The 21,177-nt window shown below is 45.8% G+C and overlaps 1 protein-coding gene across 2 annotated transcripts in view; it reads right to left on the bottom strand.

Annotated features, from left to right (window-relative positions):
- Positions 1-18,130, bottom strand: part of RASA3 (RAS p21 protein activator 3) — a 1,503,746-nt gene extending 1,485,616 nt beyond the window's left edge. For both annotated transcript variants that reach the window (XM_069637121.1, XM_069637122.1), the window contains exon 1: positions 17,916-18,130. In XM_069637121.1, the coding sequence (XP_069493222.1) occupies positions 17,916-17,970 (55 nt within the window). In that variant the 5' untranslated portion in view covers positions 17,971-18,130. The remainder of the gene's footprint in view (positions 1-17,915) is intronic.
- Between the last annotated feature and the right edge of the window lie 3,047 nt (positions 18,131-21,177).

Genomic DNA, 21,177 nt, shown 5'->3' with positions numbered 1-21,177 from the left:
GCTGCAACAAGCATACTTGGCACAAATATTGTCTCTTCCGGCACCCAGCTGAGGGCACGCAATGGCAGGGTGGCTCCATGTCACCAGGGCACCCGTTTCCCACTCGTGGGTTTGCATTTAACAAAGCAATGCATTCTGGGGTTTTAAGGTTTATTGGTTATCAACTGGGTAAACGTATCAGAAAATAATTTTGAAAAGAAACCAAGTTGCGGTAAGTGGTGTGCTGATTCACTCTTCTGATCAGCCTAAAAGAGCATGCATAATAGAAAATGAGCCTGGTCCTCCACTGCAAGAACAAGCATTATGGTACATGTGTCCCATCCTAAAATTATGCCATCCTTTGGTCCATTCCTTCCCGCCACCACCCCTTTTCCCATAGACATTGTCCTGCATGCGGTCTTTGTTCCCTCTGCTTAAGGAAGTAACACAAGGCAAAACACACTGAAGTAGTCCCCAATATCCTGCTGCCCTTCCACGCCTGCCCTCCCTCAATCAACCTTCTCGCTTCGGTTTTCGGCCCTGATCGTGTATTAATTTACCTTTCTCTAAATGCTCCCTTGCCCCTTTCTGTTTTTAGCCGTCCCTAAAACTCCATTCTGCCAGAAGAGCATCTCTGAGGGGACACGGGTTATTCTCAAAATGTGTCCAAGGAGGTGTAGATATTTAGTTTCACATTGAGAGGGTGCACCTAAGCAGGGTACAGAAGGCCGGGCTGCATCATGGAGGGTATATGGATATGGGCAGGACAGGCTTCGGTACTCTACCACGTTTGTTGCGGATGCCTTTTAATGATTGTTACAGCACTGTATTTAGAAGTGCTTTTGCCCCCCGCCCCCTGCCAATCAAGCCAATGGCCTGCTCTGCAACTGTGGTCTAGGTACTCACTGGAGCAAGTTGTAGCCTTGAGGGCTTCCACATGCTCAGAGATGCTTTGTCAATAGAGCCGAGTAACTGCAGCAATGCCATGATACAACACTGAACGGGTCCAGTCAGACCTCGAGATAAGGTGTGTGCAAGGTCTTTTTACACACGGAAACCTTGTCAATGCGGCCCTTTTAATTCTTCCTTGCGTACCACTTACACAGGCTATTTATGGCAGCACCCCCATAAATCATGGAGCTCACTGGTGACAGCATGGGCAGCAGCTTGCAAATCCACGCTTTACTTTAGTAATCGACACAGTTCCTTCAAAGAAGCAACTGGGATGAGTCCTGGTATGTTCCATTTTTTTTTAACAATCTCCTCTGTTAATGATTCTATCAAAATAATACTTTAAGTAATGTATAAGGAAATATGTTTTGTTCACTTTGTTCAACTGCCTGCATTCTGTAGGTTACAGTATTATTAAAGCATCTGTTAGTTCAAATCATGTTAATAGGCGAGTTAATGAGTCTGCATCAGAGATATGCATTTAAGCTGCAGGTAACATTCAATTGTAACACATTTGACTTAACGTTCGACTTACCAAAAGGAATACTAAATGTTCAGTGATTCGGAACATACACATTTCATCTGGGATGCTCTACTTGTAATGGCTCATAGCACACAACAGATCAGGGCTGCTATACCTGCGATTAATCGGAACACAACTCTTCAGGGCCGATGTGCTTGTAATGGCTCAGAACACACCTCATTGGTGCTGCTATACTTGTAATGGCTCAGAAGAAGCACATCCCATGAGGACTGCTATATGTGTAATGGCTCAGAACACACGCCTCACCAGGGCCGCTCTACCTGTGATGTCTCAGAAGTAGAACACGCATAACGCATGAGGACCACCATACTTGTAATGGCTCAGAACAGACATCTCATCTGGGCCGCTATACCCTTTTTAAATTGGAAAGGCATTTTCAGCTTTTTGGATATTTTGTGGGAGGGGGTGGGGGAGGGGGGGGGGGGTCGAAGCGACATAAAACATACTAAACAATCCAAAACAGGAATTTGAGCAACGAGCTACATGATAGGGCAGCAAAGAAAGTGAGAAGAGAAACAGTTAATAATAGGACAAGCACACAATAGGAGTGAGGGATAGAATCAGAGCAAAAGAAACATTTGGAGACAGTAAGCTAAAAACAGTTACAGCAGGTGGGGGAGATGGAAATAGAAAGGCAAGGCTAGAGAAGGGCATGCCAATAAAAAGAGACAGAGCAAGAAAGATAATCAAAAGGAGTAGCAACCACAACCGAGAAAATTAAAACAGATATAGCCAGTGTAATGACATGACAAAGGAAGGAGAGTTATAGCAGCCTATACAGCAAGATATAGGAGGGGAAAGGCAACAATAGAATGCAGAGATGGGAGAGGCAGAGTGACAGAGAACAGACTGCAAAATGGGGCACTGCAACACTTGAGGGTGAGAGGCAGAGCGGCAGACAGTGAGAGACAGGGGAAACGAAGTAGCAAAGGGAAGGAGGGATGGAGCAAAAACATGAGTGGCTGTCAAGCAGGTAGTGCCAGGCAGCAACAGTATGCCCGAGACACAGAAGTGATGCTGGTAGAGTGAGGGACTCGATTTATTAATCACACGACGTAACTAGCTGGCATCTGTAGTAACTCTTAAGAGTTTGTGCCCAAGTATCATGAAGATGAAGCTCGGTAGTATTCATATATATGGTTCTTGTGTGGGGAAAATGTTTTCCAGAGGTGCAATACATTATTTAGAACCACTTTGAAATACAGCTGTTTTGTCACTTATGTTTTCGAACAAAGTTTTAATTTTACGCACAAATTGGATAGTTGTCGGACACGTTTTACTCTCTTGCGAAGGAGTAACATAATTTTTAGTCTCTTAAAATTGGATTTACTCTCCAATTCTAAAACTTGGGAGCAAAATACTCTCTCAGTCCAAAATCCTATCTGGAGCACTGGATCCACTGCATGAGTAGATCATGCAAGGCAAGACCAGCTATTAATCAGCCACTGTTGATCCCAACTCGCAATTCAATCAGTTGACAAGGGAACGAGAGTCTGCAGACAGTCGTTCTAGCCCTGCCTGCCAGCATGGCTTTAACAAACCACTTTAATAGGGCAAGGTGCCACTACAAGGATGACTAAGAAGCCAGGAAACATTGATGGAAGCTAATCACACTTCCTCCAGGGGGTCCTCGACAGGCTCTTGGCTCAACAGTGTGGCATATGCAGGAGGAAGGGCACCAATTCCACATCTTGCAATATGAAAGGAGATAGCCAGCCAACTGACAGCAAGAGTCACACCACAGCAGAGTAGGATAAAGTCTCCTTCGCAAACTGCAATACACTTGCTGCATGAATGTTGTTTGAGTGCCAACCTAAAAAGGTTTCATGTAACCACCCCCATAGAGTACAACTGTAAAAACACTGCAAGTTCTTGTCAGGGCATCACAACCACAGAAGAGCCTCCTAGGAGTTTGCAACACTGAAAGCGTATTCAGCACTTAAAGTCCAATTTACTCTTTTTGTACACAAAGTTTTGAAATCATAAATGCCTACCTTAACCACAGAGTTTTAGGGACATGGGTCTCTAACATGCAGCTGTGCAGGGCCGGTCAGAGGACAGCAGTGAAGGGTGGAAGATTAGGGGTGTGTCAAAGGAGGACAGAGGAGATGGGCCAGAAAGGGCAGCATCAGCAAGATTGTCACGCTGAATCGCACAAACATCCATACCACTCCAGACAGAAGCAAGTAGAGACGCAGTCGGGCACAAGTGACAGCAGCATACATGTTGGAGGGTTAAGGCAGGGCATCATTGAATGGCAAAGGTGTCAATGCACCAATAACCTTCAATTTCTCAGGTAATCATACATTTAGAATAATACTGTGTATTTACATGAATAGTAATAAATCGCTATTTACTATTATCAATCATATCAATGAAATTTAAATATCTCTAGACAACCAAAGACAAATCCCTTCCTAAAAAGGGATTCAACAAACGAAAGAATATCATACTAGGATATGAACAGGCCTTGCCAATGCTTTAAAATCCTTGCGGACCTATAGAGTAACTTTGTTTACCTACTGGACCTAAGAGAAATGCACTCGACCTATGGCAACAGGTGACAAAAATGTTACCAGCGCTTTCTGTAAAATGGTGCAGCCAACCATAACCCCACTTCAGTTTTGGCACATTGCTGCCAGCAATGCACATTGAAACTTATTTGGCATTAACGGAAAACAAACTTTCGCTATCTCATCATTTGTTATTAGATATCTCCTGTAATACTTCTTATTTGCTCAGAGTAATACATTCCAAATACTAGAATGCACTGCAATGAGAATCCAAATAAAATCGCAACCCGTGGAAAACAAAGTATCGGAAACTCTAGATATAGCCACCCAGGCTGTTAGGCAGAAACCTGTGCAGTTCCCTTAGGGACCACTGCAAAAAGTTTAAGGCTACAGGAGTAAGCAGTAAACCCAATTGGTAGCAGTCTCACCACCCAGATTTACCTGGTAGCTGTGGCTGAGCAGTCAGACTTCTCTCAAGAAGAGTTAGGCAGTATATAGAGTATACACAATAGGGCTAAAAATACAGAAGAATAAGCAAACACTGACCAGAGCTTTGGTATAAAAGTATATAATTATTTATTTAAAAACACACTTATAAAAATACACTGGCATTAATATATCAAGCAAGTTCAAACACAGTCACTATAGGTATATACACCTCCCTAGTTAATTATTCGACAAGTCTAGGTTAAGACACCACTTAGTTAGCAAAACGGAGGTGAGCGCGTAACCGTAGATGGCACTCCAATAATTAGTTTTAAAAAGGGAGAGAAAAGGCAGAGTATGAAACTAAAACAGTACCAACACTTTTACGAAACCACAGCAAGTCAAGAAAGGCGGGGTCTACTGTAGAGCAAAAAGTTCATAGGCCAGGCCCACTCTTGGAGAGAGTAAAGCAGAATGTGCCCAAGATCACACAGTGGAAATGCACTCAAAGTCTTTGCAGAAAAGTCAAAAGAGGTCGGATCAGTTCAGAAAGGCAAAGTTAGCAGGTCTGAGGTCAACCCAGTTAGAAAGGCAAGGATTTACGGGACACCTTGGACAATCTGTTGCAGGGGAGACCAGACGGGACAGTACCTGAAAGGGTGAGAAAGCTCCAGCGGAGGCAGTTGTTCCTGGCAGCGGGTGCAAGTCGTGGCTTCAACCAGAGGAAGAGATGATCTCGACGAGGAAGGAAGCTGGAGGTCGTTGCACTGCCAGGGAAGAAACCAGCCGCAGAGTTTCCCGATTAAAAGGTATAACCCTTTTATTCGCGGTAGTGGTGAAGCGTGGCTATCCGGCCGCCGGGGCGCTTGGCACGGGCGATTCGACCACGAGACGTTCCAGGAAGGCGAAAAAGGCGAACTGGTTGGTCCCACCAGCTCAAAGGGAAGAAGACTCTCCTGGAAGAAGATCTCCTCTGTCGTCGGGGAAGTGGCGAGTTCGTACAGCAGGGCTCCACCGGTGGTGTCGTCGTTGTAGATGGCTCAGCTTCTCCCCTCTTCGGATTCGTTAGGTCCTGTGGCGACTTCTCAAGTTCCAGTCCCCAAAGCCCTGCTTTTATGCAGCAAAACCCCCATTCAACAGCCTAGCTGTTACTCAAACATGCTAAGTGGTGAGCCGGCCGGCTCACCACTGGGCCAATCACACAAGAGTGCGACTTGCGTTGCCAAGGCAACTCAGTCCAGGGTGCCTAATCCCCCTCCCACACATCCTGTAGACCCCAGACAGAGTGGCACCATTTGGAGGGCTTCTGTGGAGAAGCCCGCCAAAAAGTGAAACAAACGGCTCGACTTGGGTTAGAGTTTCAGAGGCGAACACAAACGCCATTTTAAAACCAAGTCCTGGCAAAAAGACCCAACCGGGGAATAAATATTAAATAAATAACCTGACGGTATCTTTAACATTGCACCAAAAAGTGGTGCTTTTAAAATCAATGGGAAAATTCCATAAGAAATATTTTGGTGCAATATTTTGCGTGGTATCCACTGCCACCAGCCAGAAACTCGACAAGGGGGGGACTGGACAGTGCCCCCTTGGAAAACAGACCCGGGGCAATCGAATTACCCCTACCAGTACTTCCACAATATGATGTTTTGTACTGGTTCTGTTCACAATTTGAGACTAGTAAAGTCAATGGTGACTTTACATGCCCTGGGAGACAGTAGTCAGCCCCAGGGTATGGAGTCTATGTTTGGGTGTCACTATGACACCCCTGTGTTACTGCACTGAGGGTGCTGTGTAACACACATACCAAAAACATATGAAGCACTATGGAGTAAAAGACCCCATAGCCCATAAAACACATTCACACAGTGAAAGGACATTCTCAAATCATGCCTAAGAGTGGGAGAAATAAATAAATAAATAAATAAATAAAAAGGAGTCTCACTCTTATCAGGAGAAAAAAATATAAACCCCAAAAAATCCAGCAAAGCTGCTGGGGGACTCACTAGGTTTGGGAAATTAGCCTTAACAGAGAATTCTGCCCAACACAGGCCAACCAGACGACAGCCCATCAGGTCAATAATGGCTCTACGGTTGATATCATTGAGGGCACCAACACCCTTGTATTTTTGAGGAGGCAAAAAGCCCAGGAATGCACCATTCTACTTTTAACGTCATCATTGGATATGGGGTGTGCAACCTTTGGCTCTCCAGATGTTTTTGGAATACAACTCTCACCAGCCTCGGACAATGTCAATGGGGAGACACATCTGGAGACCCCTGGCTTGCCTATGCACTGCAGATAGTAACATGAATAGCAAAGGCATCCCTGTGAACATGGGTTCGTGTCCTCTAGGATGCCAACAGCATTATTTTTTTTAAACTGTACAATTCCTTTTCTTCCTTAGGGAACAAATTAACAATCGGAGGAAAGCATGAGACGATATTTTTCACTTCTAACTGTAAAACAGAGCAATTAAAAGGAAGCAAGACTGAGTTGTGGCCAACAGGGTGATGAGGAATAGTGGCACATATTTACCGCCAGGAAAGAGGGGGCAACAGACTTGAATAGGGGAAGCTGCCAATTTAAAGCCAGACGTGACTAAAATGCTTGAACTAACACTTAAAAATCCGTGTTGTTAACAAACAAAACTAAAAAATAAGAATACATCTTTAAAAAGGGAAGGATATGCAGCTCTCCTCAAATCCTCAGAAGATCATTTGGTCAGCGTGGGTGGGACGTGGATGCACGGTGCTGCTGAGGTGCGTCACTGCCCTCCAGAGAGACAAAATCAAAACGAGCCGGCCGCATATATACAGCACCACCACGTTTCACAAGTCTCAGGTGAAAAGGGTGGCTCACCAATGTGCACCCTTTAAAAACGCACGCTACAATGGCTGTAGATCGCAGAATAAACAATGGAGAGTGAGCTGAAAAGCGCACGATACGGATTATTGAAAAAACGCAAATCCCCACAGACACTGGACAGAGTTTGAGGACCCCGCCATGTCACACTCAGATGCGGACATGTGGCTCTAAGCAAAAGCTGCGAAGACAGCAGTGCCAAAAAAACAACTCGCACAACCCATTTGCGGCATGCCCGAGCTGCGTTTTGAAACAAAGGACACTGTTCTTCAGTGCGTCTCCGAAACAACAACCAACCGTCGTCGTCCTCGCGCCCAAGGCTGTTTCCGGCGTTTCGGGCGCTGGAACAGTGAGTCATGGAATGGTCAGAATTGTACACTTCCTCCAAGAGCCAGTCTTGGAGGAAGTGTGTTTATTTAGACTTGCAAGACACTCCGCTGGCACGGGAAATGCCGTCGTTCTAATGGTTTCCAGTCATGGAAAATGCATGAAAGAAACAAAAATCTCAGCTCATAACTGTGTGGCCGTGCCTCACCCCATTCGCACGAACTGTCTGCGTGCAAACACTAGGAAGCGTTTGCCTAGGCAGCAATGGGGTCACTCTGCGTGAAGTGAGCAAGCGCCGAGTGACGCAAGCCAAACGAGCGAGTTGAGAGTTAATCCTGCAGCCCCTCACTAGGAATTGGCATGATGATATTGACTGCAATACGGAGTGGACGTGAAGGGGGGGGGGTCTCATCCATCTGTATCCCTCACTCACACCACTTCCTGCTTCCCGCAATATACTACGTCCACTCACGCACAGCATTTGAACAACAGAGCAGTCGTGGCACTACATCTCTCCCACCAGTTTGTAGAACGCAACTAGAGTACAGAGGCCCACCTTATGGATACACCTACCTCAACATAACACCCCTAGAAAAATACCTGCACACAGCCCGTGCATGCAGTAAAAGGGAAAAGTGCAATAGGAGAAAGAAATCCCATCAAAGAAAATCAGGAATTTGGGATTGGACTCAAACACACCACTAAAAACTATTTCCAAATTCCTGGTTATCTTCAAGCATAGCCTCTCTCAATGACGGGCCTGTAGGCCTGCACCTAATGTGGAATAAAATAATAGGCACTGTGGATACAGAAAGTCAGTGGTTAAGTAAGTAGCCCTGCGGGTTAAGCACTCGTTTTAGAGAGGTTTGTGCCACCTTCGCTCATATTGAATTCATCCCTCTGGTCGCTCTCGTGAGTTGGATAAATGGAGAAACATGCCATTGTGTTGGGGAGGAAGGACACCCGTGATCACAGCACTTGCATGTTGGAGGAATCGCACAAGTACAAAGTGCTGTATAAATATTATGGGGTTTCACGTGAGCGAGGGAACACATTTGTGCACCATCCTACATGATCCACTGCTGGGAGAAGCTTAGGCCTTCATGCAGGAAGCAAACAAGGCAGTAAAGTCAAACTCTGTGTAAATATTTTCGGCTCTACGTGATTTCAGCGAGATTTGGTCAAATCCAAATCCTTCTAATTGTTTTTCTTTTAAGCCATTTGGCTGCTAATATATGCGGGGAGAGCCCCGCAGCACACCCATGCTCCCTGACCATAATTATTACCCTTCCCCACCAAGCACACATTTGCAGCCAAATTCGGATGAAAAAAAATTCAATGGATTTGGCTTCAACCAAATTTTCTGTGATGAAACTGCTCTATCCCAATGTTTTCTATTAAGTGGGACTTGTGGGCATTAGATGAGAAGTTTGGATGGTTACAGTGAGCCAACACATATATAGCATCGAGCGTGTGCTAAAGCACCTTACGTTCCTGCCATAAGATCCGAGGATCCAAGCATGGCGCTTTCACAAGTGTACGGTATGAAGAGTGATGTATTTCTTTGGTACATACAAGAACCTTTTGTTGCAGGACCTAATTGGTAAGACGCGTATTGGGGAGGTCACAGTCAGGAAAACAAGCAATCTATGGTGTACGGAAATAAAGGAGAGCAGAGGTGATACAATCTTCAATTTGATCCACCTCACGACCAGGAGAAAATTGAAAAGGCATCAAAATTGAGTCCCTGCCCGAAGACTAAAAACAAAGATGGTTGCAGCGGTTTGCATCCATTGCATCGTATACAGCCAAATTAAACGAAAGAGCGCTTTAAAAAAAAAACGGAAGCATTGTGCACAGCGCTATGAGCTAACGGGTCAACAAAACGACATATTCTTTCAACTTTAACTGGTTGCACACACACACACAAGTTACTTCAGCCAATGTGAGGTTGTCAGAATTTCGCAAGGAAAGGTTGTCTACCACAGCAAGCCTCCCCTCATCCATCAACAAAAACATACGTTTGAGATTTAGTAAAAGTTCCCTTTCCCACTCAACCAATACCCGAGTGATTCTAAATAAGCAAGGCGCTTCTGTATTTTTAAGTAGATATAAACCTTCATTTCCTCCAGACCAAAATAGAAGAATGTGTATCAAAATTAAAGCATTTGAGAATATTAAACATATGGGTTTGGCGAACATCCCAGTGAACTGGACCGAAAGTTTCAAACTTCAAAATAAAGTGTCACCTTTGAATGCTACACTAGATACAAAACAGAGGGGGTGCAGAAGCCAATGTACCAAGTCATTAAAACAGGACGCGGGTAGAGAGAACATCATTCGAAAGCAAGCTCCAGGAAGTTGTTGCAGCATGCATGAAGTAGAGAAAACTGTGCAAGGAGGCAGTGGGCCCTCTAGGAATGCTAGCAGGTCTCAACACTGGCAAAGCAAATATGGCACAGCACAGCTAGCGGAGACCGATCAAATAACCTCAACTGCCAGAGCAATAGCAGGTCAGCAGAAATGACATGCCGTGATGCAAGCCAACACCCTCCACCCTGAAACCTGTCACCCATCTTAAACAAGCTTTTTCTTTTGTTTTAACACCACATGGTATTTAAATGCAAATGAGACCACGTGTTTGAGCGACAAAAGGTGTTTGCTAAATAAATGAGCACATGCATGCAAACAAGCAGGAAAACAAACTACTCCCTGCACTCAAGTCCAGACCCAATGCGAGAGGACAGCTCTAACCAGATGAGCAGAGTACAGGCGGATAAAGTGGGCAACTTCCCGTTAACTCCTATAGTAGCGGGGTGGAAGGAAAGGCACTTTGCCCCGGCTGAGAGGTGTACACTTTTCAGCTGCTGCCTGTACTTCCCAAAATGATATTGCACATGAACTGCAACAGTTGCCGAAGCAGTGACGTTAAGCAGTATCCAGGATCCACCTGCATTCATGAATTCCTGAAAGTTGCCCAACAGTCGCAAAAAGCAGAAAGCTGCAAGGTAGCCCTGCACGGTAGGTTACCGTTTCTGAGGTCAACCTATAAATCCTTTAGGTTTTTTCCAAATTCCTTCCATTAAAGGTTCTCTAAAATACATAGTTTCAACCTTGGAAGAGGTTGAATTTGGTGGCTTCTTCACATTTATGCGGACGGTGTAATTTTTGCCCCATAGTGAAAATCAAAAAAGTAGGCACCCATGGCCCTTGCCCTCAAACGTCAATAAATAATGGAGGTGGTGTGGACTTCATACATTGGGGCAAGCTGACAAAATACAAAGTTAACATTATGCACACAAAAAAACCGACATCAATGCCAAATTGAAAACCGCTGTATGCCTACCAGAAAAACCCTTTGGGGTGTCACTATTTTGGCCAGGTTTTCCCACAGTCCCCTCATTCTCAAGGATGAGGCAAACCTACAATTCCACAAATGAATGGAAGGGATGAACAGATCAACCTTCCAGGAAACGGCACTTCTTTAGAAGGTTCAATGGGCACAATTCCCCCCTCCCCCAAAAAATGTGGCATTTCCACTCACCTGCACTGTTCGGTATTGATCCCATCGCCGGCTCTGTCTCAGATCCAAGTTCAACGCGTTCAACTTTAAATATTTGCTAAGGCTACAAGAACTCATCACACAGAAGTACTGTACTCAGATGATATGGAAAATTAAACAACCTTTCCTAAACCTGATAATCTCCCATGGAAGAAGCACGGTCTGAATAGTCTGTAGACTAATATTTGTATTCAAAAACCGTTTTTGGATTCTATTAAAAAAAAGAAAAACAGACAACGTAAAATCCAGCCCACACACTTACATGCTTTACTCTTAAGGCAACTGCCCGACAGAAGTAAGTGGGCGAGGGGTGTGTGGGAGAGCTATTGATCAGCAATGTGTCATAATTCCCTTTTCATGAAATGTAGTTTATGGGGCAGTTGATACAGTCACCAACATATGCATTAGGGAAGGAAACGTCCCTCAAGTTCCTAGTGCAGGGTGTAGTCTGTGTGTCTCCAGATGTTTTGGACTACAACTCCCATGATCACTCACCACTGACTAGGCTGGCTAGGACTAACAAGAGTTTTAATCCAAAGAACCAAACGCCAGAAAGCCCTCTTTCTTGTGTATACCGATATAAGAGCATATCTAGTGAAGCCTACCTAAAACGACTTATGTGCTAACAAAAAACACCCCCTCCCCCACCTGCTGCATTGCTCCCATCCTGCGTTTGCAGCCATCTCAGTCTTTCCCATACTCTTATCTTCTCCCGGCTCATTTTGTTTTCTCCAGTGGACCGAAGGCCTGTATACCTCTGAGGGGGGCACACCGTACAATTCCCCACAGACAAGCCTACGCGCTCGACTACGATGGTGATCTGGCGGGATCTATGATTATCTAAACATATGGAATCCGAAAATACGGATATTTTTCCTTTTCACACATTTCCACCTAATTATATGTGGGAGAGACCTCCTGCACGCCCCTATACATTATTGATCACCCTAACATCCCCACCGCCACATATAATTGCTTGGAAATGCACAGTCCAAAATTTGGCATTTTCAACCTCAGCATTTTTTGCCGCAAAATTAAGGGGCAATACCATCTGGCATAGTCGAAGCTTATAAAAGCATATTCACATAACACGCCTCAGAGGCATGTGGTAGTTTCGGGGCAACAGTTAGCCCGGTTAACATCCCTAAAGTTCTTGGCAGGGAAAGTATTAGTGCAGTTAGAAATTGAGGGGAAGCTCCTGCTTCTTGCCTAGTTGAGCCTGGTTAGCGTGGCACAAACCGCTCCAAGGAGCTACTTTTGGCTCCATAGAGCAACTGATGCTGAATAAACACCTATGTGAATGTAACGCTGTTTTCTTCAATCTATAAATAAACACTAGGACACCTCTATATAACTTTTAAAGCTTTAAGGGTAATAAATAATGGACAAAACGATAGATACATCTTATGTGCTGTAAATGTACGACTCCGTCAACCGATCGCTCTGTAACTACAATGCCATTGTTTTTGTCCTAATCACCTTACATTTTTGCCCTGTAACCAGTTCTACTACAATACTGTAACTTACACCACGATACCTCCGGGTTTGGGCGTGCAATAAATAAATAAATGTAAGTTAGGTTTGGGGAATGCTATGTACTGGCCGCTGCTCGTTCCCCATTGGTAGCTCTTAGTCACTGGTTAATGAGGGATACCCAGGAGCCACGTTTAACTCCTGCTTATCCAATCTGAATGTCGATCCCTGTAGTGTGATGTTTCTGAATTATTAAACATCTCTGGAAACAAACCAAAACACGTGGAAACATTCACAACAGGCTACAGGGAAAGCGATTTTTGTTTGAAATAAGGGCGTCCAGTCAAACATGTAATGCCATAAAAGCAAAGATTAGACACTAAAAAATGCAAGCATGAGCTTTATAGCAATGCTCCGCCCCAAGTGAATAGACCGACACTTCCATCAAAAGAGGCCTGGGCAAAAAAATAAAATAAAACAGGCTCGCCAACAATGGCATGGACGTTCCTGCTATGCCAAGTGAAACGCTGCAAGACACACAAAACACGCGAGTACTTAACCAGGGGCAAGTGTTCAAAGAAATGATATACGTCCTTCAATGCAAGGCAAAACCACAAGTGTGCAAGGCATTGACTTAAAATGCAGAGTTTCGTTCTTGAAAGATGCTTTCTTTTTTTAATCAATAGACAAACGGGTTAAAATGCACTTCAGTGCTTTAAAGCCAATGAAAGCAATCCCCGAATATTGTCTTTACCTGCAAGCAGTGTAATTTCTTAAATTTAATTTGATACTCCAATACCGCATTGTTGCAGGACTCGTATGTAGCAAAACAGTGCAGCCTTGAGACAAGGGAAGTTCTTTGTCTTTTTTATTTATTTATTGTGCATTCGTCATGGGCTTATACAGCAAGACATTGTGTTTCAAAGCGCCCACAGGGCAAAGGGAGGAACACGAGACACAGGCAGTAGAATACAATAATGAAGAGGATGGATGTGATCCTACTAGGCCTTGTGAGCATTCGGATCGTGCAAATGCAGAGAGAGAGAAGGGGGGGGGGAAGAGGGGTAAGTGCTGAAGAGATTCCCCAGGAGGGGGGGGGTGGAAATGCCAGGGAGTAAGTTGCCGGGAACAGGTGAAGTGCTTGGCAGAGGTTGCATAGTAAGGAATGGTCACCTGCCAATGCAAAGTGCAGTCCTGTGATGGAACGCAGGCCGGCGGGTGCCCAATGATAAGTGCAGGGAGTGGGAGGGTCTGAGGGCAACAGGGAGGAAGGCCATGACCCACCTGTAAAAAACTTAGCCACAATCCAAGGGGCCGAAATGTTAGAACAGTATAGTCAATGGCCAGCCCTCAAAAAGAAAACTACGTGTGTGCGCGCGCCCAACACATTATAGAACAGAGGAATATATGGCAAAAGCTGTACAAACCCCCATGCCTCATGTTAAGGGTATTAGGAGGCCAATGCACCTCCCCCGGAGAGCAGGCAAGGGCAACTTGCACGCAAGCGAGGATCCCCGTTGCCATTGACGCAGAGCAACCAGGCAGTCATTGTCGGCCAGGACCCAGGAGGGCATGGGCGTAATTATAGGGGGGGGGACAAGTCCCCCCAACCTTTGTGGCATGCCTTTTTGTCTCCCCCATCTTTTGGTTGGCGGGAGGGCCGGGGGCGCATTGTGGCTGCTGCATTCATTGAACATGTAATTGAACCGCGCGAGGCTGGCTGAGGTACTCAGCCAGGCTCACGCTGTCTCATTACATAATGCAGAGGTGAGCTCAGCTGCGTGTATGTTTGCTGGAGGGCTGGGCTGCGGGCTGACCCTTTGGACAATTACATTTGGGAGCAGTGGTGTATTTAGCATTGCAAGAGTGGGGGGGGGGGTGAAGTGAGCCACGAAATGCCGTGCTTGTAATAGTCTCACTTGCACCCCCAAACCGCCCACCCCTTCCCCAATGTACTTTTTTGGTAACATTATTGGCAGATGGCATTTTTACACATAAAACTGCAGGATCATTGCAGATGCAGGAAACCCATCTATCAGAGCTCTGTCCAGGCCATCTGGGGCGAAATACATGGAAACTTCCTAATTTGCATATGGATTGCACCAACAGAAGTGACTTAACAGAAAAGGACATTGCAAGGAGCATCATCAGTCTTTGATACATGGAGGCACCATGGTAGTGAATTTAGAATAAGTTGCCATAAGTAACCCAAGTGGCAAATATGTTTGTGGTGCAAAATACCTAAAATGCACTATTGTGTTATATATAGAGCAACTCTATAGTCATCAGGCTTTTTTATTATAATAGCATGATATATTAACATACGCTTTGAAGTGAATCAGAATCACGTACAGAGCTTCAGATAAGACAATGGGATTAAATGAATTGCCCAGCATCACACACTTTGGTTAAATGGTGAAACTGGGATGTGGACAATTTAAGCAACTGCGCACATCTTCCCAGGTTTAGTTGATATAGATATTTATTAAGGTTTTGCTTTACATTTTATGTACTTAAATAATTATGTATAGCAGTGCCTTGGAAGCAAACCACATTACATAATAAGTTAGCCTTTCATAGTAGACTAACTGTACACTATATACATTGTCAGAGAAATATGTTGAGGAATGAGAGTATGGCTTTAGTTTTATTCTCCCCATCCTGCATGCAAAGTCACAATAGTATCATGAAGATTAACGTGAGTCTAACAAATCACCCTTGGGTGTTAAAGCCATAGTCATTATTTCATAAAGCATGCAACATTATGCACCCTTCTCACTTCTGATCACTCCCTCCCATACATATTTCAACAGGGACAAATGCCCCTTCCAATAGTCGCCCCCCTCCCTACAATCAGTGCCTAATGGCTCACAGTGTAATGCTCTGTTGACACAGAGAAACGTGAGGACCCTCTGCATCCTGGAGCTCCTTAGGACATTGTCCTGACAGCAGGACACCTCTACCATTCGGACAGGGTAAGGTGTCCTGCTGCCAGGACAATAAGTGTGCTGAGCAGGAATTGCTCAGCACACATTGTGCTGCCAGTGGGACACCTTTTCCCGTTAGGCACCCTCTTTGAGCCGCTGAACGGGAGTGCCGTCCCACTGACAAACGTCCCGGCCTGGCTTCCCGCACAGTACACTAGTTCTTGGGGTCATTTGAACACAGAAAAACATACCTTAATTTTAATGACTCAGAATGTTGCAAGTAATTAAAGCAATGAGAATAAGCAGCCTAATGTGCTGTTTTAAAATCTTGCAGGCATTTAATTTTGTATTATGTCGATATGCTCCTTTGAGTCAGGGCCCTGGTAGCAATAATCAAACACAAACTCCCTTCAGTCTTCTTGCAGGCCCTCTTTAGGTAGAGGGGGCGCAGGCTTTTTTACTGTTATCGATGCAGTGAATTCTAAAGACCAACTGTTGTGTTATACGTTTCAGAAGATTGGCATGTCTTTAGAATTGAATTTTAAAGCTACACCACCAATCTTATAAAAGTTATAACAGAGCGTCAGCAATGGACTCTTGTGGTGTAGTAGTTTAGTGTCATCCCTCAGAGTCACCGTCCGCCCTTCCTCCACCCTGCCCCTTTCTTTCAGTTGTCATGTCCCCCCCAACATTTTGAGCAAAGTTACTCCACTGTGGGAGGGCATCCAAGCATGGGCAGGGGTGGCCATGCAGATACGAAATGGTCCCAGAACCGAAGGACAAGGAGCGGCCACCCAGCTCAAGGGCATGGAGCAGTCCTGAACATTCCTTGACAACATCAACTTTTAGGGAGCATCTACAGGTGGAAACAGGGTTCTAAACAAGTTTTGACTCTTTTGAGGGGTACTCGGCATTGGCTGGTTTGCACAGCGAGATGTGTAGGGGACTATTGCCCAGTGAGTTCCATACCCCACCGGATTCTCTCACCATAACATAGTACAATGAAAGCTCCCAATTATGGCAATCGGTTTTATTCAATGTGTTCCCTCCAAAGAAGCTAATAGGCACATGTGCAAATAGCTGCTACCCCTTCAATGTGGGGCAGTTTCATACATTAGCCCCACAGTGAGGAAGGGTGGGGACAGCGGCTGGACTTCTTGACAAGTCTGCAATACTGCGCTTGACAAGTCTGCAAAACTGCGAAAGAGACTTTTTACATTTTTGTTAGCCTTAATGGTTAAACACGCAGACGTGTAGGTGGCAAAAAAAACGCACTTGTCAATGCAAATCAATATTTCTCTCCCGGCATGGCACAGAGATAAGACGCAGGCACGGCACATTCGACAACCACGTGTTCAGACAGGACAGAAGAGGCAACATAATACAGCTTCCTTCCAAGGGCAAGCACTGGAGCTGTGCCTTACTATGGAGGCCCCACAGACACTTGAGTCATTCAAGAAAATGGGTGTTCCCTGAACAGACACCGATCTCTGCAATGACTAAGATTCGCACTTGACCGCACTGTGTAATCCTGGACAAATCACCGTACCTCAGTTCCCTTAGCGGAAGAAGTGTGAGAAGCTTAGAAACAGGTGGCAAGACAAGTGTCGTATAAAATGAGCACCTGGAAAACGCACGAAACGCTGCGGAAGCAAACCCAGAGTAAAGAGAAGGAAGCAGGAACGGCTGCACAAGCCCCAGCTCAGCACTTCCACTTGAAGCCGCTTCCTGTACGAGAGGAGCCGACTGGAAGAGGAAAGTGTGAATGAAAAACGCGCAGCCCTGCCCTCCGTCTCAGCACCAGAGATTCGATGCATTCATTTCTTGACGTGTATAACACAGGACCGTGATCAGAGTGCCTAGTGGGTGCACGCCTCGTAGCGTGTAATCAGCGGCACAGGGTTCCAACGTGGTGCCTCCACTCCGCCACATGGTGTGATCCTGGCCAGAGCACTGCCCAACCGAATATCACATTGCCATCATTTGGAGAGCTAAGAAGCAAGCTCAATGTCAAGTATACAAAACTGCAGCTACGCGTGTCGCCCCCACCCACTGGTATAACGGTTTCAGTAGAGGCACTGCCCCTACCCCCCTAGTGCTGCATGCACACTGCACGAGCTGCCACACGCGAACTTGCGCCAACGCACATGGAACAGCAGCAACAACCCCCGGTCTCCAGGCGAAGCCGCATCAGCTCTCTTGAGGACCCAGAGCCGTGAGGACCACCGCCAGCACGCGATTCCGAGGACTGCCTCCTCGCTGCACAAAAGGAGGTGGCGAGGCAACCCGGTGCTGTCACCGCCCTGCAGGCCACTGAAAGCTGGCAACTTGCACTCCTCTTTCTTACCGATCTTGATCCTGACGCTCTGGAAGATCCGCAGACCCTCCTCCTCCACCGCCATGACGCCGGCTTTGCCCGGGTTCTGCTGCTGTACTCCGTGCTGCTGCCTCGGCAGCTCCCATGCGCACGCCGCCCTCACAGATACACCCAGAGCGCTGCACTTAGAGTACCACGGCTCCTCACCACCCGAAAACACCAACAGCTTCCCCCGAGCGGTCGCCCCGCCCACCCGCGGGGAGGCCATTGGACAGAGCGCAGACTGGAAGTGTCTGATCTGTAACCTAACCCCACCCACCTCTCTCATTGGGCAATGCTCAGCGGGGGGCGGGGCGAAAGGGCACAACCCGGAGACTTCAAAATTGTAGATTCTGGGAGAGGAGTCGGAAGATTTGAGGAAGGAGGAGGGGGAAGAGTCTTAGCCCCCCGCTCGTCCCGGAAGGATGCACGGTGAACAGGCTGCCATGTTGGTTGTGAAGTGTGTTGGCCCAAATCAACATTAGAGATTTTTCACTGAAAGTCATTAGTTCGCAGAATGCCATTTGGCGAGGTTGGGTTCTCCGAGCTTTTTTGAGTGATCCAGGAACTAACTTCTGAAAGGGAGATCTGCTAAACAGACTTCTCTTTCATATATGCTCCTGTCATGGGGAAACATATAGGGAAGTGCATATGCATACATGACGATCCTCCCGATTAAGGCGGCAGTATCCTGATTTTTCATATACAAATATTTATATGTTTTACTTTCTCCCTCAAAATAATTCTAACCTAAATGCAATCAAATTGGAGGACTTCATTCTCCCTCTTTCAGTGACAGAAACTCCCTCCCACTGGCTCCAGAATGTTGGAATAGATGGATACGGCCAAGGAAATGTGCCTAAAATCACAGAGTGAGTAATATATATCGAACAACATACACTCAGAAACAAAGAAACATGCACGCTAACCCCAGGATGTGAAAGTGGAACATGATACAAATATATGAAAAGGGATGTGGGGTAAGCACTTGGACGCTCCTTATAATTATAAAGAAATTCTACAAGCTCCTCACCCACAATTGCTTTTACAGCTACTGTCAGCACGAAGTCCACATACATGACAATCAATGACAGGTGTCCTGTCCTTTATTTGTATGTGAGTGGTTCTGAAATCGTGATGGGAAATAAACAGCCCTGCCAGCTTTTCATTTCTTACGCAGCAACGGCCTGAAACCTAGCATGTGACTTGGCACATGCGTTACCATTCCGGCCTGTGATAGGCCGCATGCAATCGTGATGTCAGGAGCCTGACTCCTTTAACCATAGCTCTCAACCATTTGTGTAGCAAAGGCGGGTGAAAACACCCGATTGTGTTTTTGGCGGGTGAGAAGCCCATTGAAATGAATGGGCGTGCAGGAGGCTTGGCGGGTGATTCAGCGCTTTACAAGGCGGGTGACACCCACCAAAAGCGTGTGAGTTGAGAGCTATGCTTTAACTGTGTTGTTGCCAGACACCTCTTCCCTTTCCGACAAGCAGTTTAACAATAATGTTCACTCACATTTCTGCAGTCATATCTCCTCAATAAGACGTATCGGACACGTAATGCATCTCTCTTATCTCTTTGACACTGCTTGCCTCACCTCAGCTGCTAATTCCCCCACATCATCTTTGAGAAGTGACACCTCGCTTTCTTCCTCTTCACTGTGCCGCTCGCCCTCTTTAAACAGCCTGAAGTGAAATGCGTTTCTTGTTATGACATTGTGTGGCGATCTGGCAGTGATCATTGGACCTTTCACATGATCAGATGTGCAGGATCGAATTCGCAGTCCGTTTTTTAGCTTTGCCTCTGGCGCACAAGGACGTTGTCATCGCACTGAACACTTGAATTGGTGGGACGATGCTTGACGTCGTCGTATTCTTTCATGTTCCTTTTCTAAGCGGTGTCCACTATTCGTAGTTCATCTTCTCCTCTCACTGGCACAGTCTGCTTCGGGTCTGTTTGCGAAACATCAATTCTGAAGGACACCGTCCTGTCGTTCCATGCAGTGAGTTCCTATAGTCACATAGCATGTTACAGAGAGCCTGATTGATTGACATGGAGCACCATTCATTTTGTTGCAGCACCTTCTTTAAACTCCCCATAAATCTCTCGACCATGCCGTTCGCTGGAGGCCATACCGACATGATCTTTCTGTGCTGTATGCCCATCTGTTCCATGAATCGAGCAAACTCAAGGCTGTTGAACGGTGGTGCATTGTCCGATTTCAGCACTTCCGGAATGCCCCACAGCGAGAAAATGTTGTCTAGCTCTGGCATTACTGAACTGGCCGATGTAGAAGTCCGCAGCTGGACAAGAGGGAATCGTGAAAACTTGTCCATGACGACCATCCAGTATTTGTTCTCTCCTAATGATAAAAAAAATCAATGGCAAGATGTGCCCAGGGTCGGTCTGGGAGCTCGAACATTCGAAGCACGTTCCGGAACATTTGCTCTCGAGGTGCTTTGATAAATATGACACGTGCTGACAATTTGTTCCACCATTTCCTCGAGAACTAGGAACCACATGGTGTGTCTGATTTGCAGTTTGGCGGCCACAACATCTCTGTGTCCTTCGTGGGCTAAGTCAACAAAATCTTTTCGTAAACTCTCGGTAATGCCTATGCAATGTCCTTGCATTACCAGCCTGTCTGCTGATATCGAGAGCTCCCCATGTACCCGCTTCAAGGCAGTTAGTTCAGTTGCATATCCACTATTCGCTTCTCTCCACTTCCCAGACCTTATGATGTCCTTTAGTTTCTCTAGCAGACCATCTTGTCAAATATGTTCTCTTAGTGCTTTGGGGGTGACTAATTTCGGAGTTCCTTGTTGTGTGAGAGCATTGACATATTCTTCTGCCATCAATGTTTCTGTAGTGGTGTTAGGCCGGGGGTGACGTGACATACAGTTTGCATAGTTATATTCCTTGCCTGTCTTGTGTATTATGGTAAATGTAGGCCCTACCTTTCTATGCGAGGAGGCATTTTGCAGTGTGGACTTCGATAGATGGTCATCAACGCTTGATGGTTTGTGATGACAGTAAATGCCTTTCCCAAAAGAAACATTTGAAAGTGCTAGCAGGCCCATATGACTGCTTGCCCTTCTTTTTAGACCCTTGTGTTGGGACACGTCAAGTAAACAGATCTGGTGCTAGCCCCTTGTCTTTCACGATGTAAGAAAGTGTTTGTGTCGGAAAGGGGGTGGGGGTGTAGAGCTTCTAAGTATCCTTCAGGGTAGGATGGGGAAAAGGTATTTTA

The sequence above is a fragment of the Ambystoma mexicanum genome, chromosome 7p (genome assembly GCF_040938575.1).
Source record: "Ambystoma mexicanum isolate Mex_15411 chromosome 7p, UKY_AmexF1_1, whole genome shotgun sequence".
NCBI classification, from domain to species: Eukaryota; Metazoa; Chordata; class Amphibia; order Caudata; family Ambystomatidae; genus Ambystoma; species Ambystoma mexicanum.
This window is presented reverse-complemented; position numbering and strand designations above follow the sequence as displayed.